The 20,629-nt window shown below is 36.8% G+C and overlaps 4 protein-coding genes across 5 annotated transcripts; 1 reads left to right on the top strand and 3 right to left on the bottom strand.

Moving 5' to 3' along the window:
• Positions 1-214: 214 nt before the first annotated feature.
• LOC111481585 (protein STRUBBELIG-RECEPTOR FAMILY 2-like) lies at positions 215-6,139 on the bottom strand. Its single transcript, XM_023127093.1, has 17 exons — positions 6,050-6,139; positions 5,645-5,772; positions 5,249-5,381; positions 5,078-5,149; positions 4,930-4,995; positions 4,733-4,804; positions 4,585-4,656; positions 4,258-4,329; positions 4,107-4,172; positions 3,938-4,003; positions 3,516-3,841; positions 2,568-2,842; positions 2,228-2,493; positions 1,699-1,846; positions 1,376-1,515; positions 1,125-1,281; positions 215-495 (listed from the first exon to the last, which is right to left on the bottom strand). Exons 2-17 carry the CDS (start codon positions 5,736-5,738, stop codon positions 304-306), a joined length of 2,217 nt encoding a protein of 738 aa, XP_022982861.1. The 5' UTR covers positions 5,739-5,772; positions 6,050-6,139; the 3' UTR covers positions 215-303.
• A 159-nt stretch (positions 6,140-6,298) lies between these two features.
• On the top strand, positions 6,299-9,271 carry LOC111481728 (G patch domain-containing protein 11). Its single transcript, XM_023127305.1, has 4 exons — positions 6,299-6,481; positions 6,581-7,117; positions 8,409-8,474; positions 8,581-9,271. The coding sequence occupies exons 1-4, from the start codon at positions 6,359-6,361 to the stop codon at positions 8,638-8,640; spliced, it is 786 nt and encodes a 261-aa protein (XP_022983073.1). The 5' UTR covers positions 6,299-6,358; the 3' UTR covers positions 8,641-9,271.
• A 109-nt stretch (positions 9,272-9,380) lies between these two features.
• Positions 9,381-12,615, bottom strand: LOC111481660 (squamosa promoter-binding-like protein 17). Of its 2 annotated transcripts, none has more exons than XM_023127217.1 (3): positions 12,004-12,615; positions 10,388-10,503; positions 9,381-10,271 (listed from the first exon to the last, which is right to left on the bottom strand). In XM_023127217.1, exons 1-3 carry the CDS (start codon positions 12,387-12,389, stop codon positions 9,622-9,624), a joined length of 1,152 nt encoding a protein of 383 aa, XP_022982985.1. In that variant the 5' UTR covers positions 12,390-12,615; the 3' UTR covers positions 9,381-9,621. The 2 variants fall into 2 exon arrangements, with proteins under 2 accessions (XP_022982985.1, XP_022982984.1); XM_023127216.1 differs by having other exon boundaries at positions 10,364-10,503; positions 12,004-12,612.
• A 2,851-nt stretch (positions 12,616-15,466) lies between these two features.
• Positions 15,467-19,702, bottom strand: LOC111481690 (UBP1-associated protein 2C-like). Its single transcript, XM_023127252.1, has 7 exons — positions 19,471-19,702; positions 18,629-18,749; positions 18,282-18,425; positions 17,274-17,470; positions 17,075-17,150; positions 15,927-16,298; positions 15,467-15,852 (listed from the first exon to the last, which is right to left on the bottom strand). The coding sequence occupies exons 1-6, from the start codon at positions 19,596-19,598 to the stop codon at positions 15,951-15,953; spliced, it is 1,014 nt and encodes a 337-aa protein (XP_022983020.1). The 5' UTR covers positions 19,599-19,702; the 3' UTR covers positions 15,467-15,852; positions 15,927-15,950.
• Between the last annotated feature and the right edge of the window lie 927 nt (positions 19,703-20,629).

Below are 20,629 nucleotides of genomic sequence, written 5' to 3'. Positions count from 1 at the left end.
ATAAAAAAAAAAACATTTTAGTTTTCATTTAAGTATATTATTTTTAATTTCACAACTGGTAGAAGTTAGTAATTTTTTATATGATTATATAAATTTAAACGAGCCAATCATAAATTTTTTATTTCTACATCAATTCAAAAATATTTACGTAGATGAAGCACTAATATTATTTTTGAGTTCGTTAGTTCAATTCTATATATCTACCATGGTCGAAAATTGATTCACTCTTTCAAGAACCGTCTGTACATGAGACGAAGAAGATTCTTACTAAAGCATCTATTATACACATAGTAAAGTATTTTTCTAAAATGAGGTGGAAGGATAGCTGTATGTTGGTGAACTTACGTAGCCAGTGTTGGTAGAACGAAATGATTTTTCAAAAAGATCCACTTCAGTTCCTTCTATAGCAGCACGTTCGGCTTTCTCCATCTTCCTTTGAAGGTTCGTTAAATGTTCCACTATTTCGGACATTGGTGGTCGGAATTCCTTCGCAGGCTGATCGTCCATAGATGAAATTCACAAGAAAATAAGTTAGAAAAGTTATTCCATAGATGAAAGGTTCAAAGTGGACCATTTTGGAGAGTCGTGATTCTTAATATAATATAGAGTTATTCCCTTAATTTAGTTATGTCAATAGAATCCTCACGAATCGAACAAATAAATTGCTAGCCTCGAAGGTGCAGTAAAAAATGACTTATGTGTTGAACAAAGGGTGTACTTTGTTCAAGAGATTCAGAGAAAGGAGTCAAGCCTAAATGAAAGGGAGGTTGTTCGAAGGCTACATAGACCTCAAGAGAGGCTCTACGGTGTACTTTGTTCGAGGGGAGGATTGTTGGGAGGGAATCCCAGATTGACTAATTTAGAGGATGATCATGAGTTTATAGATAAAGAATACATTTTCATTGGTACGTGATCTTTTGGAGAAGTCCAAGGCAAAGTCATGAGGACTTGTGCTCATATTCAAAGTGGACAATGTCATACAATTACGAAGAGTAGTGTGGAAAGTCGTGATTCCTAACAAGACTATATCAAATTCTTTTAACATATATCAATTCAACATTTATACGAGAAGCTACTTCAAATCAGCCTAGAAATAAATTAAGGGACATAAGATTTCATTTTACCTGTATACAAAGGGAGATGATATCGACAAAGCGTGAGAGGGACTTGGAGGAAAATGTTCCTTTAATGCTTGGATCAACCATCTGTTCTAAACTCTCGTTGTCATGAAGCCGAGATGAAGCCCATTTCACCAGCGATTGCTCTTCCCTCGGTTTCGAACTGGGTAAAAAGAACAAAATTATTCACGTTCAGAACTGCAATGAGAACTTGAAAAGGAAGAGAAAACCAAGAGGAGTTTCAAATGAAACTGTACTTGTCAAATGGTTTTCTTCCTGTGACAAGCTCCAAAAGCAACACCCCAAAGGTATACACGTCACTTCTAGTATTATCAAATCCTGGCTGCCCATGTTCAGGTGCAAGGTAGCCTATGTCACCGCTGACAATCTCTGAAGCCTGTTTTCATCAGTTTTTACACGTAAAATTTATGAAAAAATTACCACAAGAAAACAAGGCAAATTTTAAAATTGTAGTTTATGAACAATGTTACTCTTCCAAAATGAACATTTAGAGCTGTTTATTTACTATCAAATGCAAAACAATAATAATAAAATAAGCACATTCTCAACTGTTTTTTACCTTCGTTTTAACTCCATTGGTCACAAATGGCCTCAAAACAGACAGCCCACAATCACAAATACGAGGCATCAGTTCTTCATCAAGTAAGATGTTGGCAGCCTTCAGACTGCAGTGAGCAAATGGAGGGAAAAAACTTGTATGCAAATAACTGAAAACCCAAAAGGAACACAGTTATAAACCCTCAAGAATACAACTATAAATGAAAACCTTGTCTCAAGGTAAAAGAAAGTGATTTTAGAAAAGATGAACCAGAAATTTTTATACATCACAAAGAATAAGGGTGAGTTTTAGCATTTAGAGTAATTTGCATTTTTCTCAAAATGTTTATAGAAAAAACATAAATACAAACGACAAAAACCGTAGAATGCTTGTTAAGCTAGTCATACATTGAAGATTTGGAAGCCAAATTAATTTTTTTTAAAAAACATATATTGCATATAAAATGTAAAATCACAGATGAACTAAAGGTTTTTGCCTCTCTTAAGTTTGGTCAGACAACATGAAATTGATGATCAAATACTTTACTTACTCTAAAGCCCTAGCAATTCCAAGAGCAATCTGGAGACGGACAGTCCATGACAGAGGCATGTATGCTTCACAGTGTAAAGCGTCATCAAGAGACAGATTTCGAACGTATTCATATCCGAGAATATGTTGTCCATGCTCTACACAATATCCAAGCAGCGTAACAATGTTCGGGTGCCCCAAACGGGAAGCAGTCCATACCACATCCAGAAATTGCTCTTCTTCTGTAAAGGAGAGAGCTCCCATGTTGAGATTTTTTACTGCCAAAACCTGGTAGAAATTAGAAGTCAGAAAAAAGTTCATGGAGGTCAGATCAAACTTTGCTCGTATAGGGATCATTTTACTTGGCCATCAGGAAATTCAGCTCTATAAACAGCACCAAGAGATCCCTCTCCCAGAAGATTCTCTTGACTAAAGTTGTTTGTAGTGGATTGAACCTCTGCCAGGGTGTAAATTTTTGTTCTCACTGGGAGCCTACATCTGTTTGAGAAACCTTTTCTTCCTGAAAATTTCTCTGTTCTCGTGTGATTTAATATAGGTATAGGCCTTGGACAGCCCATGAATTGAGAACTCAGGGGCAAGCTTTGTGAGCCTTCTTCAGGTGCAGTTGACGAACCATCTATCACAGAAAAAGAATTGCTTAATATCTGGAAAAAAGATGCTAGTCGAGTATAGGCATGCTTGACATTTACGAATATGCGATCAGAGACTGAAAAGATGAAATTCAATATTTGTAATGTATCAAACGTTTGAAACCAAACTCACTAAGGGAAACTAGTCTCCGTGTTATGATGGGAGCTTTTGCATTTTCATCATACTAAGAAGATGAATTCCCATAATACTAATATTCCGTTTCAAATCTTAGACGACTTCAAGAAAACAATGCCATTTACATAATTGAACGATTACATTCTTCAAGTGTCAACATTACCATTTCCATTACGACATATTAACTTTGAAACTCGGAAGACAAAAAAGTAGTATGTTGAGATCAGAAATATATCTGTCCCAATGATAGGAGAGAACAAAGACCTATGGGATTAATATAGGTCAGATATCTACCTGTATTGGTAGGGTTTCTTTTAATCATTCAATTAGTTATATAAATTAGCCAATAAGCTTCGATCTATTTATAGCTAAACGGCACCAAGTCCACAACGTGAAGACATCTGGCAATAAAAAACAAAAATCTGGAAGAATTTTGTAAGGAGAAGCACCAAGTCCACAACATGAAGACATCTGGCAATAAAAAAGCAAAAATTTGGAAGAACTTTATAAGGATATGGATTCACCTTCAGCTTTGCCCAGAGAAAGAGAACGAGGTAACGTATTGCTAATCTTCAAATTTATTTTCTTTTCATGAACTTTCTTCATGGAAAATACGACAAAGAGAGCTGCGAAGGTTACTACTAGTGTCACTCCTCCTACCAGGAGACCTATTCCACCAGAACCATGCCTTCTCTTCTCATGCCTCACGGCACCACGAGAGGGATAATTCTGGATGGCGTTTGACTTGGTTGTTGGAGGACCACTGATGTTCTGCATTATAGGATCTTTTCCCAGGGGAAAATCCCAGGGTGGAGAATTAACTTGTGGACGAAGCCTATTGCTCCCAATCCTAAACAGAGGTCAAGTGAAAGTTTCTTTTGTGTAACTTCATGATCGGTTTAGGCAAAAGAATCCACCACCAATAGTTGAAATTTGAAAAGCTTACCACAAATTTGGAATGTTTCTAAAATTGTCTGGAATAATGCCATTAAAATAATTGTCTTGGATGTTCCTGACAGAAGAAGGGATATGTGAGTGAGTACACGAGTAGTAGCTAGCCGAAATAGGCAGAGATTCTACACTGGACGGAGAAGAGGAAGCCATGGATAACATACAAGTCAATTAATGGAAGGTGGGACAAGTAGGCAACTGATCCAGTGAATTGGTTATGCTGCAAGAACCTAGTCTAGATAGCATTAATATGATAAATAGTTGTTCAAATTTTTGTATAAAGAAAGAAGAAATAAACAAATACAAGAAACTCACAGTCTAGTGATGTTCGTCAGAGAACTGAAGGAATTTGGCAAATCTCCAGCAAAGTCATTATATGATAAATCCCTGTGAATGAGGATTAATCATTGGTTGAATCCCATGACCAAAAAGGATTGTATGTAAAAATTTAAATAACCCAAAGTATTATGAGTTAATATCTGAATGCGAGAGTCGAACTGTAGAAAAAGTATGGAACTTTGTGAGGTAAATTAGAAAGGCATGCAGTAAAACACAAATCAGCAGTTGACTTGATTAATTGTCCGTTCAAATCGGTTCAATTCAAAGGCAGAAATAACATTATTAGCGAAGAAGGAAGCGTACATCTCTCTCAAATTCTGTAAACCAGCAAACACATTTCCAAGCACACCAGATAGAGTATTATGGCTCAGATTTCTGCGTGCAAAAGAATATGGATAAAGAACGAAGGACCTTTAAACGTTAACGCAACGGTAGTCAAAGATCAACTTACATATGTCGGAGATTTCCCATGTAAGATAAAGTATGTGGAAGATTTTTGCTTAAACGGTTGAATGCCATATTTCTGCAACATATAAGAATTTTACAGAATCTATTAAACAGAGTAACTGGGTACATGCCATATTTTCAAATACAAAAAGAACCCTTTGAGTACACAACTATGGATGAAAAACATCACATACAACTTACATATGAGTCGCATTAGGAGGCAAGTTGTGCGGAATTTCACCCGTAAGTCTATTAGAGCTAACATCCCTAGCAAGAGAATTAAACAGACGTAATCACACAGTAATCAGCAACATTGACAATTGTTCTATTGACCAAACAAATAACCTACATTTGCTTCAAATTTATGAGATTGTTAAGCTGTCCTCCAAGATTCCCAGTGAGATTTAGTCCATGGAGCTTACTACAGAAGCAGATAATATTCAGAGAAGCACTTCGGTCAAAGAAGGAAACATAATATCAAGAACATGTTTATGATGTTCAAGGAGCTTTATGACATTACAGGTACATTACAGAGAAACCGGAGCAAGACACTCCAGTCCATGATTCCTCACAAGGATCTCCACCTTCTTTTCTCCATCCTTTAAGCTCGAGTGGATAGTTCATGGCACTGTACAGATCCTGAAGAGCTGCAACTGTACAGTACACAATATCAATCCGTCAATAACGGGTAAAAGAATAGCTACAAAGCTTCGGAATGATTCGCAAATAGGTGATGTCTACGATTATCATATATTAATCCTCAAGATAGCTTATGATCAGGAGGCTATCAGAAGACGTCAAGAAACTATAACCATAAAAACCAGTGCTCTATTCCAATCAAGTTCCTAATTCGAAGCCAAGAAACTAAAATTAATAAGCTGCATTCAAGCAAAAAAAATGTAGTTGAAATAGTTACCATCCGACGGATTAGTGAAGGCCCTAGCCAGCGATGTCAGAATCGTCAAATAGAAAACGACATTAAAATACCCAAACAGACGCTGTTGGAGCATTTCTCCAAAAACCACGGTCCAGTTTGATGATTCTCTGTTTCCATGGAACATAGAATCGAACACAAGTAAAGCGTCAAGAACATGGTAGCGTACAAGAAGATTAAACCACAGAAGAAGTCACCACACCGATATTCCAAGTAAGAATCAAAAACTACAAAAAGATTAAGAGTAAGACGTTGACACGTAGTAGTTAAAGCCGAAGAAAGAGTTGTTTTCTTGCTACTCTTTCTCTGCAACAAGAATTACTCCAAAAGGAAAAAATGGCGGAACGGAAAAGTTGTTCAGTGGAAGTTAGGGTTTGGAAATGGTACCTTCGAGAGAGAGAGCAGAAGGAAGGCGTGCTGAACTGGTTCGCACAGAGAGAAAATGAACTCGTACGGACAGGTGTGGAGTGTGAAAAAATCGCCTGCAAATGAGCGTACTCTTTGGCGGCAATGAAGACGATGAAGTTTTTGCAATTGTTGGAAGTTGATGAGCTGGCGTCCACGTCGGCTGAAACGGTTACGAATTTATAAGTGTTTTCTAAATAATGATATTCTTTCTTTTACTAATTTAACATCTTTTTTTAAAAGAATGTCCAAATAGCGGTAAATTATTATTCGTTCCAGAGGTTACGAGCTATGGCGGAATCAGCTTTCAAGCAATCCAACGAACCAGACGATGGAGAAGATGATTACATGGGCGACCTTTCTAAGTTGCTTCCTCCTGAAGTTACTAGCTCTTCCAAATCCATGTCCAAGAAGGTAAGGTCTTCTGGCTTTGCTCTGTTCTTCAGCCAATCGATAATTCTAGGGTTAGTTCCTCCATTAGTTTCTTGGTCTTAAAATCAAATTTAATTGCAGCTTCCTGCTAATAAAACCCCTGCTGTTCAAACGTCGATTAAGAAGCCCAAAACCTTCAATTGGCAAGAACAGCGCAGACGGGATAGAGAACGGAAGCAATTCGAAGAGGATGAACAGACATTGGCCAGAATAGAGGCTCCGATTCCACAATCGAACATTGGATTTAAGTTGTTGAAGCAAATGGGGTACACTCCTGGCGCAGCTTTGGGCAAGGAGGGATCGGGACTGGCAGAGCCCGTGGGACTTGAGATTCGACGGTCACGAGCTGGAATTGGCCGCCAAGATCCGATTAAAGAGAAGAAGAAGCAAGAAGTTATAAGATCTGAGAGAAAGAGGAACCATCAGGAGGCCTTGATGGAGGAATTTGGGTCTCGACAGAAGCTGCAGTGGCGAAGTCGAAGAATTGTGGTCAATTACCACAAGGCGAAGGCAGCACTTGATCAGTTGGAGAATAAGGAAGTTGTGGAGCCAGAGAAGAAGGACGATGAGGAGGAAGGAGATGAGGAGGAAGAAGAGGAAGAGATAATAACAGAAGAGGTATAATTCTATTCTGAAAGTTCTACCACCCTCCTTAATTTGATGTAAAGTTCTCCCTTTGTTAGGTTAGGAATCACAGCTTTTCACAATGGCATAATATTGTCCCCCTTATGATTTTGTTTTTGGTTTTCCTAAAAGGCCTTATACCAATGAAGATGTATTCCTTACTTATAAACCTATGACCAACCCCTTAATTAGCGGAAGTGTGACTCTTCTCCCAACAATCCTCAACAATCCTCCCCTCGAATAAAGTACACTATAGAGCCTCTCTTGAGGCCTATGGAACCCTCGAATAGACTCCCCTTAATCGAGACTCGACTCTTTCTTTGGAGCCCTCGAACAAAGTACCCCATTTGTTCGACAGTCACTTTTGACTACATCTTTGAGGCTAACGACTTTTTTGTTCGACATTTGAGAATTTTATTGACATGGTTAAGTTAAAGGCATGATTCTGATACTATGTTAGGAATCACAAATCTCCACAATGGTATGATATTGTCCACTTTGAGCATAAGTTCTCGTGGTTTTGCTTTTGGTTTCTCCAAAAGGCTTTGTACCAATGGAGATGTATTCCTTACTTATAAACCCATGATCAACCCTTTAATTAGCCGATGTGGGACTTCTCTCCCAACAATCCTCAACATCATGGTAGGATCAATCTTTCATTTTTTGATTCAAGATTAAAATGAATTGCTGTCTGCCATTGGTTAGACTACTCTGCTATTTCAAAGTCGAGCTCTATTAATTGGAACCCTGTGGTGGACATTTGCGAAGAAAGATCAAATAAGACAAATATTTAAGAACTGAAATTTCTCATACTGGAATTTTTTAGGCACACCATCTCTCAAATCTCTTCTTTTGTCCACTCCGAATATTTGATTCAACTACACCACCTCCTGTATATTGATTTACTCTGAAAAGAAACAATTTCATTATTAAATGTAAGGTACAAGAGGGAGAGACCCAGGGCAAGTAGTTTACAAGGTCTTCCGATTAGCATAAAAAGAAGAAATAGGAAGTTACACCTTTCAGATGCTTCACCCAGCTCCCAAAAGCTGTCATTTCCACAATTCCATTAACCTTAGCTTTTAGCTCAAATTCTGGAGTCAAGTTAGTTTTCAATGTCTTTTAGGTGATGTTCCTATTTTTGACCCATACCCTGCTTCTTAGGCTGTTACTCATTATTCACATGATATATATGTATATAGATATAGATATATAAATTTGTGTTATTTCGGTGTGAACGTTTTTGCTGGGGAATTGGTATAACATAGGTCAGTGATTGATGCAGGATTTGGAGAGCATTTTGATTAAACTGAGAGAGGAACATCGATATTGCCTTTTCTGTGGATACCAGGTGAGTCTATTGCACCAATCTTTGAGACAATAGTTCAAGATTGACTTGTATGTTATGCTAAACCTGAATCCTCCTTTTCTTAACATCATTCTGCTGTTCATTGCAGTACGACTCGATAGAGTTGCTCCTATCTAACTGCCCTGGAATTAATGAAGATGATCACTGAACTACCTTTTCCTCCAAACGCTTCTACGGAAATGCCCCCTTCATATTAAGGGTTGCATGATGTGCTTTACTATGTCTTTATCGACATTAACGGCATAATTTCCCAGGAAACAATCCAATCTGAAGTTGCTGTTCGGAATAGCAGTTAATTGATAGAACAAGTTTTTTTGAGTTTAAGGCCCAGAAGTAGGAGTTCAGTGACACCAAATCTGCTCTACATAATACCTTGGGCCAAGCTCCCCCGTATTGTGTCCTTTTGAGTGCAAAGTGTAAGAGAATTTGAACTGTGATGTTGAATTCAAGTCTCCTAGCACAGCGGCTGGACAAAAGTTGGCGGGTAAAAGGATTTGAAGTAAATGTTGAACATTCTTGAAGTGGCATCTTTATTATTGAAATTTAGTTGCTTGTTAATCTTTCTGTCATATTCCCTGATAATGCAGTGACAATCTGTAAGAGATTTTGACCAATTCTGGATTCAAGTTTTAACAATCTTCTCTGCTTTTTATCTTATAAAAGTAGTAGTGAATTACATGGTGACTCCTTGAGGTCGATTCGAGAAGAATGTACATGGAAATTGGGTCACAATTTTACACTTGTTTTTGGGTGAAATGTAGTTTTGATCTTTCAGTTTGTAGATCAGTTTGCTCTTAGACCATTAGTTATTACTAACAAAACTTTTTAATGAGTAGAAACATTATTCTTCGACCATTCAAAGGCAAGCAGCTAGCAATGGCAAAATCAGACTAAACACACAAGCACCAGACAGTTCCATAGTAAAATGTCAAAAGGGAAAGAGTTCAGGTCTCAAGTCTTCCTGATGTAGTTCATAAAACACAAAGGGAACAATAGTTTTCAACAAACCCAACCAGGTGGGGAATGGCGTAGACGATGAGTTCGATGTCTCGAGCCAATTATTCATTCAAAAAGGCCTAAAGAGGAGTGGATTTCACTGGAACCAGAAGAGTTGAAGTGCAGCAGCACCTCAAAGTGACCAGTGCAGATGCTGCTGGGTTGAGTCGAAGGCGCCTGCTGATTGCCCAAGTTCCATGTATGGCCTTCTACTACCTTGATTAGGAAACTGGACATCACCAGAGAAAGAACTGGTAGTAAGAGCCTGTGAAACTTGATGATTCAGACCCAAGTCAGATGCCAGGTCCAGGGAGATGCTAGCAGGAGCTTCATTTCCCTTGAAACTCCACGACGACATCGACATCGACATCGGGAAGTGATTGGTAGCAGCATGAGCTGATGTTGTTTGAGCCACAAGTGCACCTTCAGCATTCAACAAGGCTGCATTTACCTCGAGAGGCGTCGTTCGGTTTCTGGAGCCCCATGTTTGGTTTGACAGAAGAGAGAGAGCACAGGATGAGTCAGTGACTCCATTGATGCATTCCCCAGAAGGATTACCAGGACCAGAATAACTGGTTCCACCTGAAGAAACTGGCAGGAGAAGTTCAGATGGATTGCTCTGCCAGGGATTTGGGATATACTTCCCCATAGAAGTGATGCCTTGATTTCCAGGCACCCGTTCGGATGATGCTTTCATACCCGACGACGACCAAACATCCTTTCCAGTCAGCTTTGGATATGCACTGAAGTCCATCAGAAAGCTTCCAACTCTGCTGCTGTTTTCTATCATTGCAAGCAGCAAACCAGTGGTCGTTAATCTTTGCACAAAGTTAAGTCAAGAAATATCATTTCAATGAATAATGGCAATGTCTAACCAAAGATAGATGAAGAGAAGCGACCATAACGAGTGGACAACAGTGCCCCAGGTGGTGGCTTCCTACGGCGCTCATTATGCCCAGCCAGACGTCTGCGGCAGCTACGTTTTCCTTGATCAAATTCAGGAAGCTGATGAAATCTGATAAAAACCAAAGCCGCAATCACTTTCAGTGAACTACTTGAGAATTTTGCATGCATCAAACCTTGCGGTTCTATAAATTTAATTAGTGAATCAATTTAGATCAAAGTTTATCAATTTAGATCTTCATGAGTGATGTAGAGTTGTATTTTCATTTCGTTCGATTCAAAATCAACTATATTGTTCTCCCAAAATCCTATAAAAATAGCATAATTCTTCCTAAATAATGTTTCATTCTCTTCCCCAACCAATGTGGGATCTCACAATCCACCTCTCTTCGGGGCCCAGCGTCCTTGCTAGCACACCCCGCCTCATGTCCACCACCTTTGAGGCTCAGCCTCCTTGCTAGCAGTGTCTGGCTTTGACACCATTTGTAACGATTCAAGCCCGCCGCTAACAAATATTGTTTTCTTTAGGCTTTCCCTTTCGGGCTTCCCCTCAAAGTTTTTAAAACACTTCTGCTAAGGAGAGGTTATTCTACCCTTATAAAAACTGTTTCGTTCTCTTCCTTAACTGACGTAGGATCTCATGTGGTAAAGAGAAAGAGAAAGAAGCTAAAAATACTTTTGTATATTTTGTAAAAATGGAGCAAATGGAGCAAACTAGGACATTTAGAGTAAACAGAGCTAAGAATCAACGATATCAAGTAAAGAGAAGGAAACAAAGCACAAAATCTGGAGGACAGCATTTGGACACACTACCACAACACAAGCTTAAAAGATCTGCAAGGATGGCGTTGGGACGCTGTTTGAGAGCGGCTTGATGCTATGTACTCGATGCATTAGCATCACGCAACGACACCAATCCCTGCTCAATGACCCTAAACGCTTAAAAACATGTGTGCTTTGGATTTTCGTTCGTAACATCTGGACGCTGCTCTATTTTTCCTTAATTTTCTCATAGTTTTTGTTCAAACTTCTAAAGATTTCTTAGCAATTCTTAGGAGCATTAATGGTAAGTCCAAGATATTTCTTCCATTTCCAAGACAACATTAATTTCACCCCTCAAGTTTGTTCCATTCACATTAATATTCATGAGAAAGAAGATTGTAATTGTGTCTAAGTTCTTGATTTCATATTTTCTTTCATTATATCAATGAGAGGTTTCTGTGCTTATTTTGACCAATGGTAGGGAATTTTGGTAGCCTCCTTGGACTTTTAAGGGATTGAGTAGAATATCAAGTTATGTAGCTTCTATTGCATTCAATTCATATCACAAACTGTTTGAAAAGCCAAAAGTTGGAACAGAAAATCAAGCAGGAACACAAAAAGAACGAACAGCTTGATGAAGGGTAGGCTATTGTATTGACTGCTATCAACCTCTTATGCTAGAGCTCTATATTAACATCCATTCACAGAATCAACCAAAATAGTTCTAGGAAAAAGATGAATCTAAGCTTTGAAACAAAAAGGAAACTCAGAACAACACAGTAAAATGAATCTAAGAACTAATATTCATAAGAACTAATCAAAGATAAAAGCAAAGAGAGTGTGAGGTGACCTGCTACACTGTTGGCAAAACCTTTGCTCAAGACCAGCAACAATGACCTTGGGGGATTTGGAGTGCATAGTACAAACTTTGTGTCTGGAATAGTAAGCCTTAACATCACTTAGATCTACTTTACAGCCTTCAACCTGACACCTAGGGGGCTGAGCCGGCTGAACAACGCCTCCCCCCCTAAGCTTCTTGGTGGGTGTTGATGCAATAAGAGGCGAGGATGAGAAGGATCCCCCCCCACCTGATTTAGGAAGCTCTCCAATACCCACATCTTCAAAGTAAATTTTGTGTCCAAATTTGAGGCCATTGAGGGATTCGGCTGATGAATTGGGCGGCGAGGAAGTGGAAGACCCACCAGACTCAGTCAAAGAGCTGCAATCCATTTCCATTGGGGGTTCTCTAAGAAAGAAGGTTGGTCATAATGAGTGTGTGTTGGGAGAGAAAGAGAAGGAAATGGAGCTAAAGGGGAAATGGGAAAGACGGGGCCATTGCCAGCGGAGGCAGTTTTTAATTACTTGGTTTCTTGGGTATCGTATGCAAAAATAATGGAAGAATGAGAAAGTAAAGTAAAAAAAGAAAGAGATTTTGAAGCGATGATGGGTTCTTGGTGCTCTGTTGCCTGACGAGGTGCTCTGTCACCTGACGCCCTGAACCCTTTCTCTTTCTCTTTAACCTCTTTTTTAATCCTTTCCCCTCTCTCAAAACCTTCACTTTTGTTGGATGATGAAAGTCCCACATCGGTTAATTTAGGGAATGGTCATGGGTTTATAATGTAAGAATACACTCTCCATTGGTATGAGGCCTTTTGGGAAGCCCAAAGCAAAACCATGAGAGCTTATGCTCAAAGTGGACAATATCATACCATTGTGGATAGTCGTGTTCGTCTAACACCTTTCACTCTCCTGGGTCCCATATCGGCTAATTAAGAGGATGATTAATTATGAGAGCTTATGCTCAAAGTGAACAATATCATAGTAGTGTGAAGAGTCGTGGTTCATAACATGTTTCATTTTTTGGTATTAGATATATTTGGATTTAAGTATATTAAGCTTATAATTGAAATATTATTTTATTCTCAAAATTATAAAATACCTTTAAAAGAATATATATATATATATAATTATAAATCTTTAAAAAATAAACAAAAAGTAGAATGATATTTTATTAAAAAGAAAGTAGTAATTACTATTTGTAGAAAGATTCCAAAGTATTTCGTATGGAATCGAAAAGTTTTTATTTATTTATTTAGTTATCTACACGTTTTTTCAAATAAATAAACTTTAAATTTATCATAAATTAAATAAAATACTCTTAAAATTTTTATTTTCTATTTTAATTTTCATAAATTAAATAATTTATTATTAACAAAAACATATTTTAAATACGTTACAAACAAATCTGACGAAATTATATTCTAAACGTGGTTTTGAATTATATCTTATTTTCTTAATTTTTTTTTTCCATAAATAAGGCGATTTTTATTTTTTATTCTAAAAAATAAATAAAATATTTTAATTGTTTTAAAAAGAAGATAGAAAATATTTTAAATAATATTAATGACCCCCAAAACCTGTGGAACCAAAATGTAATGATTTGTCATAACTTTCCTTTTCGACAAGATATTTTGTCATTTTTCAAAAATTGAATGCCTTTTTTATATCATTTTTTAATTAAAATTTTCACACATTATTGATAAATAAAAATAAAAAAAAAAATCATGTAAGAATGCCAATTATTTTCCCATATTTTGTAAAAAAGTTAAAATATCTTTATTGCTTCAATTCTTTCCAACTTTTTGTGTTGGCTTAGGAAGAGGAAAGTTACTCAAGGTTAAATTACTAAAATGACCCTGCAAATTATTAATGATTTTTTATTAAAAATGTAGAACCGTAGCAATAAATCAAATTAGATTTATGTGTGTCTTACTTTTATCTGTATTTACTTATAAAATGAGGCGAGATAGAAAAATGGGACGAGGTCGGAGATAAGGAATATAGTTTTTGTTTTCTTGTACCATTTAGTCTCGTTGCTCCCTCCCACATTTTCGGTGTAAACGAACATTTTTCACTTATCGACCACTGAACATTTCTAATTAAACTTATAGTTACGGTAGGTATAGACAGACGTAGTTTGATTCTTTATTTTTAACTTAACTTTAATCCAATATTTGATTCTTAACACCAACAAACATGTTGGGAAGGTACATAAACTTTTATATATTGAACAACCTTTTTTTCTTTATTTTTTATTCACTTTTTCCCAACATTATTGCAAGAGAATTAATAATGTGATATATATATATAGTGAAACTAAATCTTTGTCAATTATTTTCCACTTTTTTACGTTAAAAAAGGTTAAGAATCTTGTTCTCGATCGAGTGTCAATCCAATCCAACAAATAATAATGTTTTGCTTGAAAACCATTTTGAATCGTACGTTACAAGTAGGGTCAATCCTATAAAGACATGTTTGAGATTCATGCTCCTAGAATGAATCTCTACTTGAAAACTAATATAATAAGTATAAAACAGTAGAATTATGCTCGAATTGGTTGATATCTTTCGTATTTACATGACAACGAATTTGTATTTTTTATTGGGTCGGGAGGTGGGTTTCAAACTATTTATAAAATGATTCTACGAACGATAAATTAGCGAACGTAACGGAATGGTTTAAAAAGATTGAAGGTAAAAAAGAGGAGATGAGTGGATTGGATGTAAGCAATAATTGGGGCGTTTTGGTGTGCATCCCATTAGCCATTATCCACATGGCCATCACATAAACAAGACCTGAACTTGGATTGGACATCTTCCACTGACAACCAAAGCAATAGTCTTGTCTCTTAAGATTTCAGAATCTTCAACAGTACATCCAACCATTTTCCTCTTGTGTTTTTTTTTTTCTTTTTCATCATTTAAAAAAAAAAATTGGGATAAAAAACAGTATACGAATATATTAAAAACATACCCAAGTAAGAGTAATCTTAAAAAGATATTCATTTTCGATCTCTCAAATGGTAAAGATAAGTAGCATATGAACGATATATAAATTTAGGTAACTAATTTGACAACATAGCCTGACCTTGAATTATGCACGACAATAAATAATTTGTATGTATTGAATCTCAGAGAAAAATTTATTTATGCATGGTTCGATTCATTAAATAAATAATTACACGACTAATTTACTTACTAAATTAATTTTCAAAATCTAATAGTTTTATATCACTTGATCGTTCATCAACTTTATGAAGCCTTTAAGTTCCGACCAAATAAACACTAATTTCATCTTAAAAATTTGAATCTATGATTCAAATGGTTCTATTTATCACTGTTTTTTCTATTATTCTTTAAATTTCCGATGTTAGTTTGCATATATCTTAACTAAAAATAAAAGTGAACTAAAAGTGTGTCGTGGATAAAGTTCAACTCAAGTAGTTCAATCTAAAGATTTAAAATTACAGAGACTAAAGTAAAGCGAGAAGAAAATGATATTTAAACCTAAAACCTAAACAATTACAGAAAATTTGGAAGAACTTCTTTGAAGAAAATTGTTAATGGAACACAAATAATCTAATCTAATCTAATCTAATACTTAGAGTAAACAGTAACTATGAGATCCGTTTTCTAAATTCAAAACAGGAAATGAGAGTAAAATGCAATTCAGAAAGATCAAGAATACTGTCTGTCATATGTTCAATATTTTTCATGCTCAGAACCAACTGCTTCTAATCCTAAGAATGACCAAGTATGCATTATTTCTAGATGCTAATAATATTACTCCAACAAGCTAAGCTACAGAAGGATGAAGAGATTACCCAATTTCAAGAGGGCCATTGCCAATGACCAAATCCCTGCAAAAAACCAGTGAACCATGAACCATGGAATGAGAATCAAAGCTAACATATTATCACGTTTTGAAATTCACCTCCCATAAATCACATCGGTAGCGCTATTGCTTCGCCATATAATATGGATAGCATCCCATTCCAGCAGGCGTGGTCAGGTGGAGTCCGGGAGCGTCTTTCTTTCCTATCACTTGATGGGGATGTGGCATTTGAGGTAGGCTCGCATACGAAGCATGCGCCGACGTCGGACTAGGATATGAAGCATGATATGATGCAAGAGCTTGGGGGGGATATGCATAGCCAACAGGGGCAACACCGCCGTGTGGTTTTCCCGGTTGCGGATATCCCGCTGCTGCTACTGGGTATGGCATAGAAGGAATAGCTGGGGGTACTTGTGCCTGCATCATCTTGTTCCTGTGTGAATCGGCGAGCTTCACAATTATGTTCCTTCCCTGCAAACACTCACCACATTATAGAAATGCTTGCAAAAGAATGCAATAGAACGACCCAACCAAGGACGGTAACTTTCTCGAAAGTTTGTCTAAAGTGTCAATTCTTCCGGACAAAGAACTTCGCCTTTTTCTGGAATTTTCACCTTCCAAAAAATTGATAACACAAACTCCCTAAAAGAATAATGATCCACTCGATAAAGAAAATACAATCTTACACGAGAATCCCTTCGAAGGATGAAGACTCCATAGTCAAACAATCCTTTTTCTCCCCTGCCTAAATCGAAGTCTTCCACTAAAGAAAGGAGAGTCATAATCCCCATCATTTCTCTATCGAACAGACGAAAGAAAGAATGATCTACCTCATGAATCAAAACGTCAACGACAAAACAATTTTTCATAACAGATAAATGATAAAAATTAGGAAAGACATTGCAAAGGGGGCGATCCCCACCCATCTATCCTCCAAAAACAGAGTACCCTACCCATCACCCACCACATCACTAAATTCAGTCAAAGTGATGAGAACTATACATGCTCACAATAATCATCCACCACAAGTAAGAAAAGGAAAGGAGATAAAGAACCCTTGAGACCTCCGGAAGCAATAATCTTACCCTTAGGACTACTCTTACTTCTGGCCTTTTCCCTTTTTTTCTTGTCGCTTGAAAGATAAATTACAGCATATCTGAGCATTTAAATGATTGGAATCTTCTATAATGCTAAAAATTAAACCAGCTATTTCAAAAGGCTATTATCAAGGCTCATTAGTCACCCACCCCAAAGGTCTTGTCTGGATCATCTATTGCCTTCTTTGTAGCCTCGACTGTGGTATATGTAACAAATCCGAACCCTCTACACAAAAAAATGAAAATTATATTATAGCTGCAGTGCAGAGGGGTCCAATAAGATAAAAAAATTATAGACATCAACCAAGAAAGTAATGTCCCAATGAAACGCGAGAAGAATGTTACTAACCGTGATTCATTTGTATCTTTATCATAGGCAACCGAACCTTCTTCTATATCACCATACCTTCCAAAGAAATTCAGCAACATTTCACTTGTAATATCTGGTGATAACCCACCAATGTATAGCTTCCTCTGTGCTAAATCTGGAGTTGTACTTGATCCACTTAGACCCTCACAAGCCAGATTGCAGACAGCCATGCGACCCTAAATTAAGAAGAATTTATCAAATACAAATATTTGAGTTCTCTTGGAAATATCTTAGTAAGCCACCAGCTATGATATGTGGAACGAAGAGATGGTTGTGTTCATTACAAGTTCAAGTTATCTATCCTTACCTTGCAGATAGGCTTGTCAATCAACAACCCTTAATATCTGCTTTTAAGGGCATAAATTTTGTTCAAGTTCAGAATTATTTCAAGTAGGATATACAGCTCATATATAGGAATTGATTAAGTTTCAATCTTTGTAAAATTAGATTCATTACATATTGTGATCAAAATCCAAAAAGAATACTTCTCCATTAACCAACAGCTATCGTCCTATGAACAAAGAAATGGTGAGACCAAATATTGTATTTTTCTAAAAGTTTGTGTCTTCCCCAAGACCTAGACTTTAGAGACATCGAGACTTTTTTGTTATTATACTCACCCAAAGACTCACATCACAACATTTAGGTAGGTATTCCTAAGAGACTACCGGTCTTGCCAATTTGATCATAACTTAGTGAATGAGACGTCAATTACCATTTTATGAAGAAGATGGGGTCGAAATGAAACTCGATGGAGGATACAAGATGTGGGGTCAAGGTGCTATTTCACGAAACAAATAAAAAAACAAACAAAAAAAATTCTAAACTCCAAAGAAGATAATTTATAATCCATTGTATTCCTAACCCAAATAAGAAACGTTAACTTCTTCATCCCATCCCAACTATTTTCACACACATTTAACTCCAAAACATCATCTGATCAAATAGAAAATATTTCCACAACATCTGGAAGGGGTAAGTGATTACCTCAATAATTTTGCTAGGTGCTTTTAAAGCAGCTTTAGTTGACTCCATATGCTTGTAAGTAATGAAACCATATCCACGAGACTTCCCTGTCGTTTTGTCATAGATAACGGCTCCTTCTTCAATTTCGCCATGGACGCTAAACGTCTGAACATGAAAATAATTACAACTACTTCGTTAGGAAGAAAACCAACAGAACACTTTTTTGTAGGAGATAGAAGCCTAGGAGAAAAAATTATTAAAAAAGAAAGTGATCCCAAAATTTAATGTTCCAGGACTAAGAACATATATCCTAGAGAACAATCACAAGCATGACAGGCAAAACACAAGCAACGACCAACTGCACTCACAGCACACAATGTTTCTGAAGTGGTATTCCAGGCCAAGCCACGAACAAAAAGCTTTCGATTGACAGGATCTGCACTGGCAACACTTTTTATTTCTTCTGCAATGGAAGGATACTGGGACCCTCTTTATGCCTCAACATGCAACGCAAACAAACACACATTCACCATGTCAATCACACAGCATACAATTCAAGCAACACCCTTTTGATTGGAATACCCAAAAATCTTATTCTTACCATAGTTCTAGTGATGGAAGTTACTTTCAAAAGAAATTTTCTATTCAAGAACTATAAAGACAAAAAAAAAATTTCGAACAAATTTGTTTTGAGTTGAAATTCATTTTTTATAATTCTTGAACTCGTGAGTTTGTCTTCTTTTTGAAATAGTGTATTAGATAAATACTCCAAGATAAATCTCAATTTGGTTTGAAATAACCTTCATGATAGTTTAACAATTTTTTTTTTTTTTTTGGCAGAAGCAATTTATTAAATATAAATTTTAGATTGACTAAACTTTAGATTGTGTTTTATAAAAAAAAACAATGATACTCTGCGAAACAACAAGATCCCAACCTTCAGCTACAATGGAAACTAAGAGCGCAAAAACGTAGAACAGAACATCGGCAACAGAGGCATAAATGAGTTAAGGCGCGGATTATCCAATTCTTTGAAACTCCATATCTCATCCAATAACATTGTTTCGCAGTAAACAAAAAGACAAAACCAGGTGAGAAAAAGAAGAAGAACTAATAAACTAAAACATTACGAGAATTCATGAAGACAAACAAGAAGAAGAAAGAAGATCAAATGGAAGCGTGGTTTAATTAATAAGGAGAAGAGACGCACAGTCTGGCAAGGAGATCGACGAGTTGTGGCTTGGGAAGCGGTTCGAGGAGAGACCGCAAATGTTCGACTGACGAAAATTCACCGTTGCCAACGGTCGCCTCCAGCTTCCTCTTCTTCAAATCCTCCATGTTCGTGATGGTTATCAGACACGTTTGGCGCTGAAGTGATAGCAGACCTGAGCACTTGTTGAGCGCTCCAAACTGGACCGAACAGAGCCTTTAGGGCTTCTTTTTTACATTTTTGGGCGGTTTTTTTTAACTATGATAAAAGTCTCACATCAGCTAATTTAGTGAATAATCATGGCTTTATAAGTGAAGAATACTAACTCCATTGCAATGAGGACTTTTGGGGAAGTCCAAATCAAAGCCATGAGAGTTTATGCTCAAAGTGGACAATATCATACTACATTGTGGAGAGTCGTGTTCGTATAACATGGTATCAGAGTCATGCCATAAACTTAACCGTGCCAATAGATTGGCAAATCCTCGAATGTCGAACAAAGGACTCCAAAAAGAAAAAAGGAGTCAAGCCTCCTCGAAGGTACGAAGGCAGTCAAAAATGACTAAGACTCCAAAGGAGTCGAGCCTCGATTAAGGGGAGGCGTGCTTACATCCCACATCGGCTAATTTAGGAATGATCATGGGTTTATAAGTGAGGAATACTAACTCCCTTGGACATTTTTATTCTTTAATTTTGAGTTTAATTTTTTATTTATATTTTTTTAATTTAATATTTAATATTTTACTTTCCTAGTCTTGAATTTTGTTCGATGGGTTGCTATCGAATGTCCCAGTCATACTTGTACAAAAATGTATTGTCTTCCTGTGCCTACTCCAAACTTCTTTATTTGCTTTCATGTTAGATAGACATTTACTATTATTCAATATGGGGAGTACGACCAATCACCAAATCATATCTACACTGTCAGAGCTAAAAAAACTCAAAATGTACATAAGTATAACATTTATAACATCCCTTACAATTCATTCTTCTTGGAGGCCCAGCATCCTCATTGGCACACTACTCAGTGTGCAACTCTGATCTCATTGTAATAGCACAAGCCCACTGCTAGCCGACATTGTCTTATTTAAGCTTTCCCTCAAAGTTTTAAAATGCATATGTTAGAGTGAGATTTTCACACCCTTTGTAAGGAATGTTT

Source organism: Cucurbita maxima, unplaced genomic scaffold (assembly GCF_002738345.1).
Source record: "Cucurbita maxima cultivar Rimu unplaced genomic scaffold, Cmax_1.0 Cma_Scf00007, whole genome shotgun sequence".
Taxonomy (NCBI): domain Eukaryota; kingdom Viridiplantae; phylum Streptophyta; class Magnoliopsida; order Cucurbitales; family Cucurbitaceae; genus Cucurbita; species Cucurbita maxima.
This window is presented reverse-complemented; position numbering and strand designations above follow the sequence as displayed.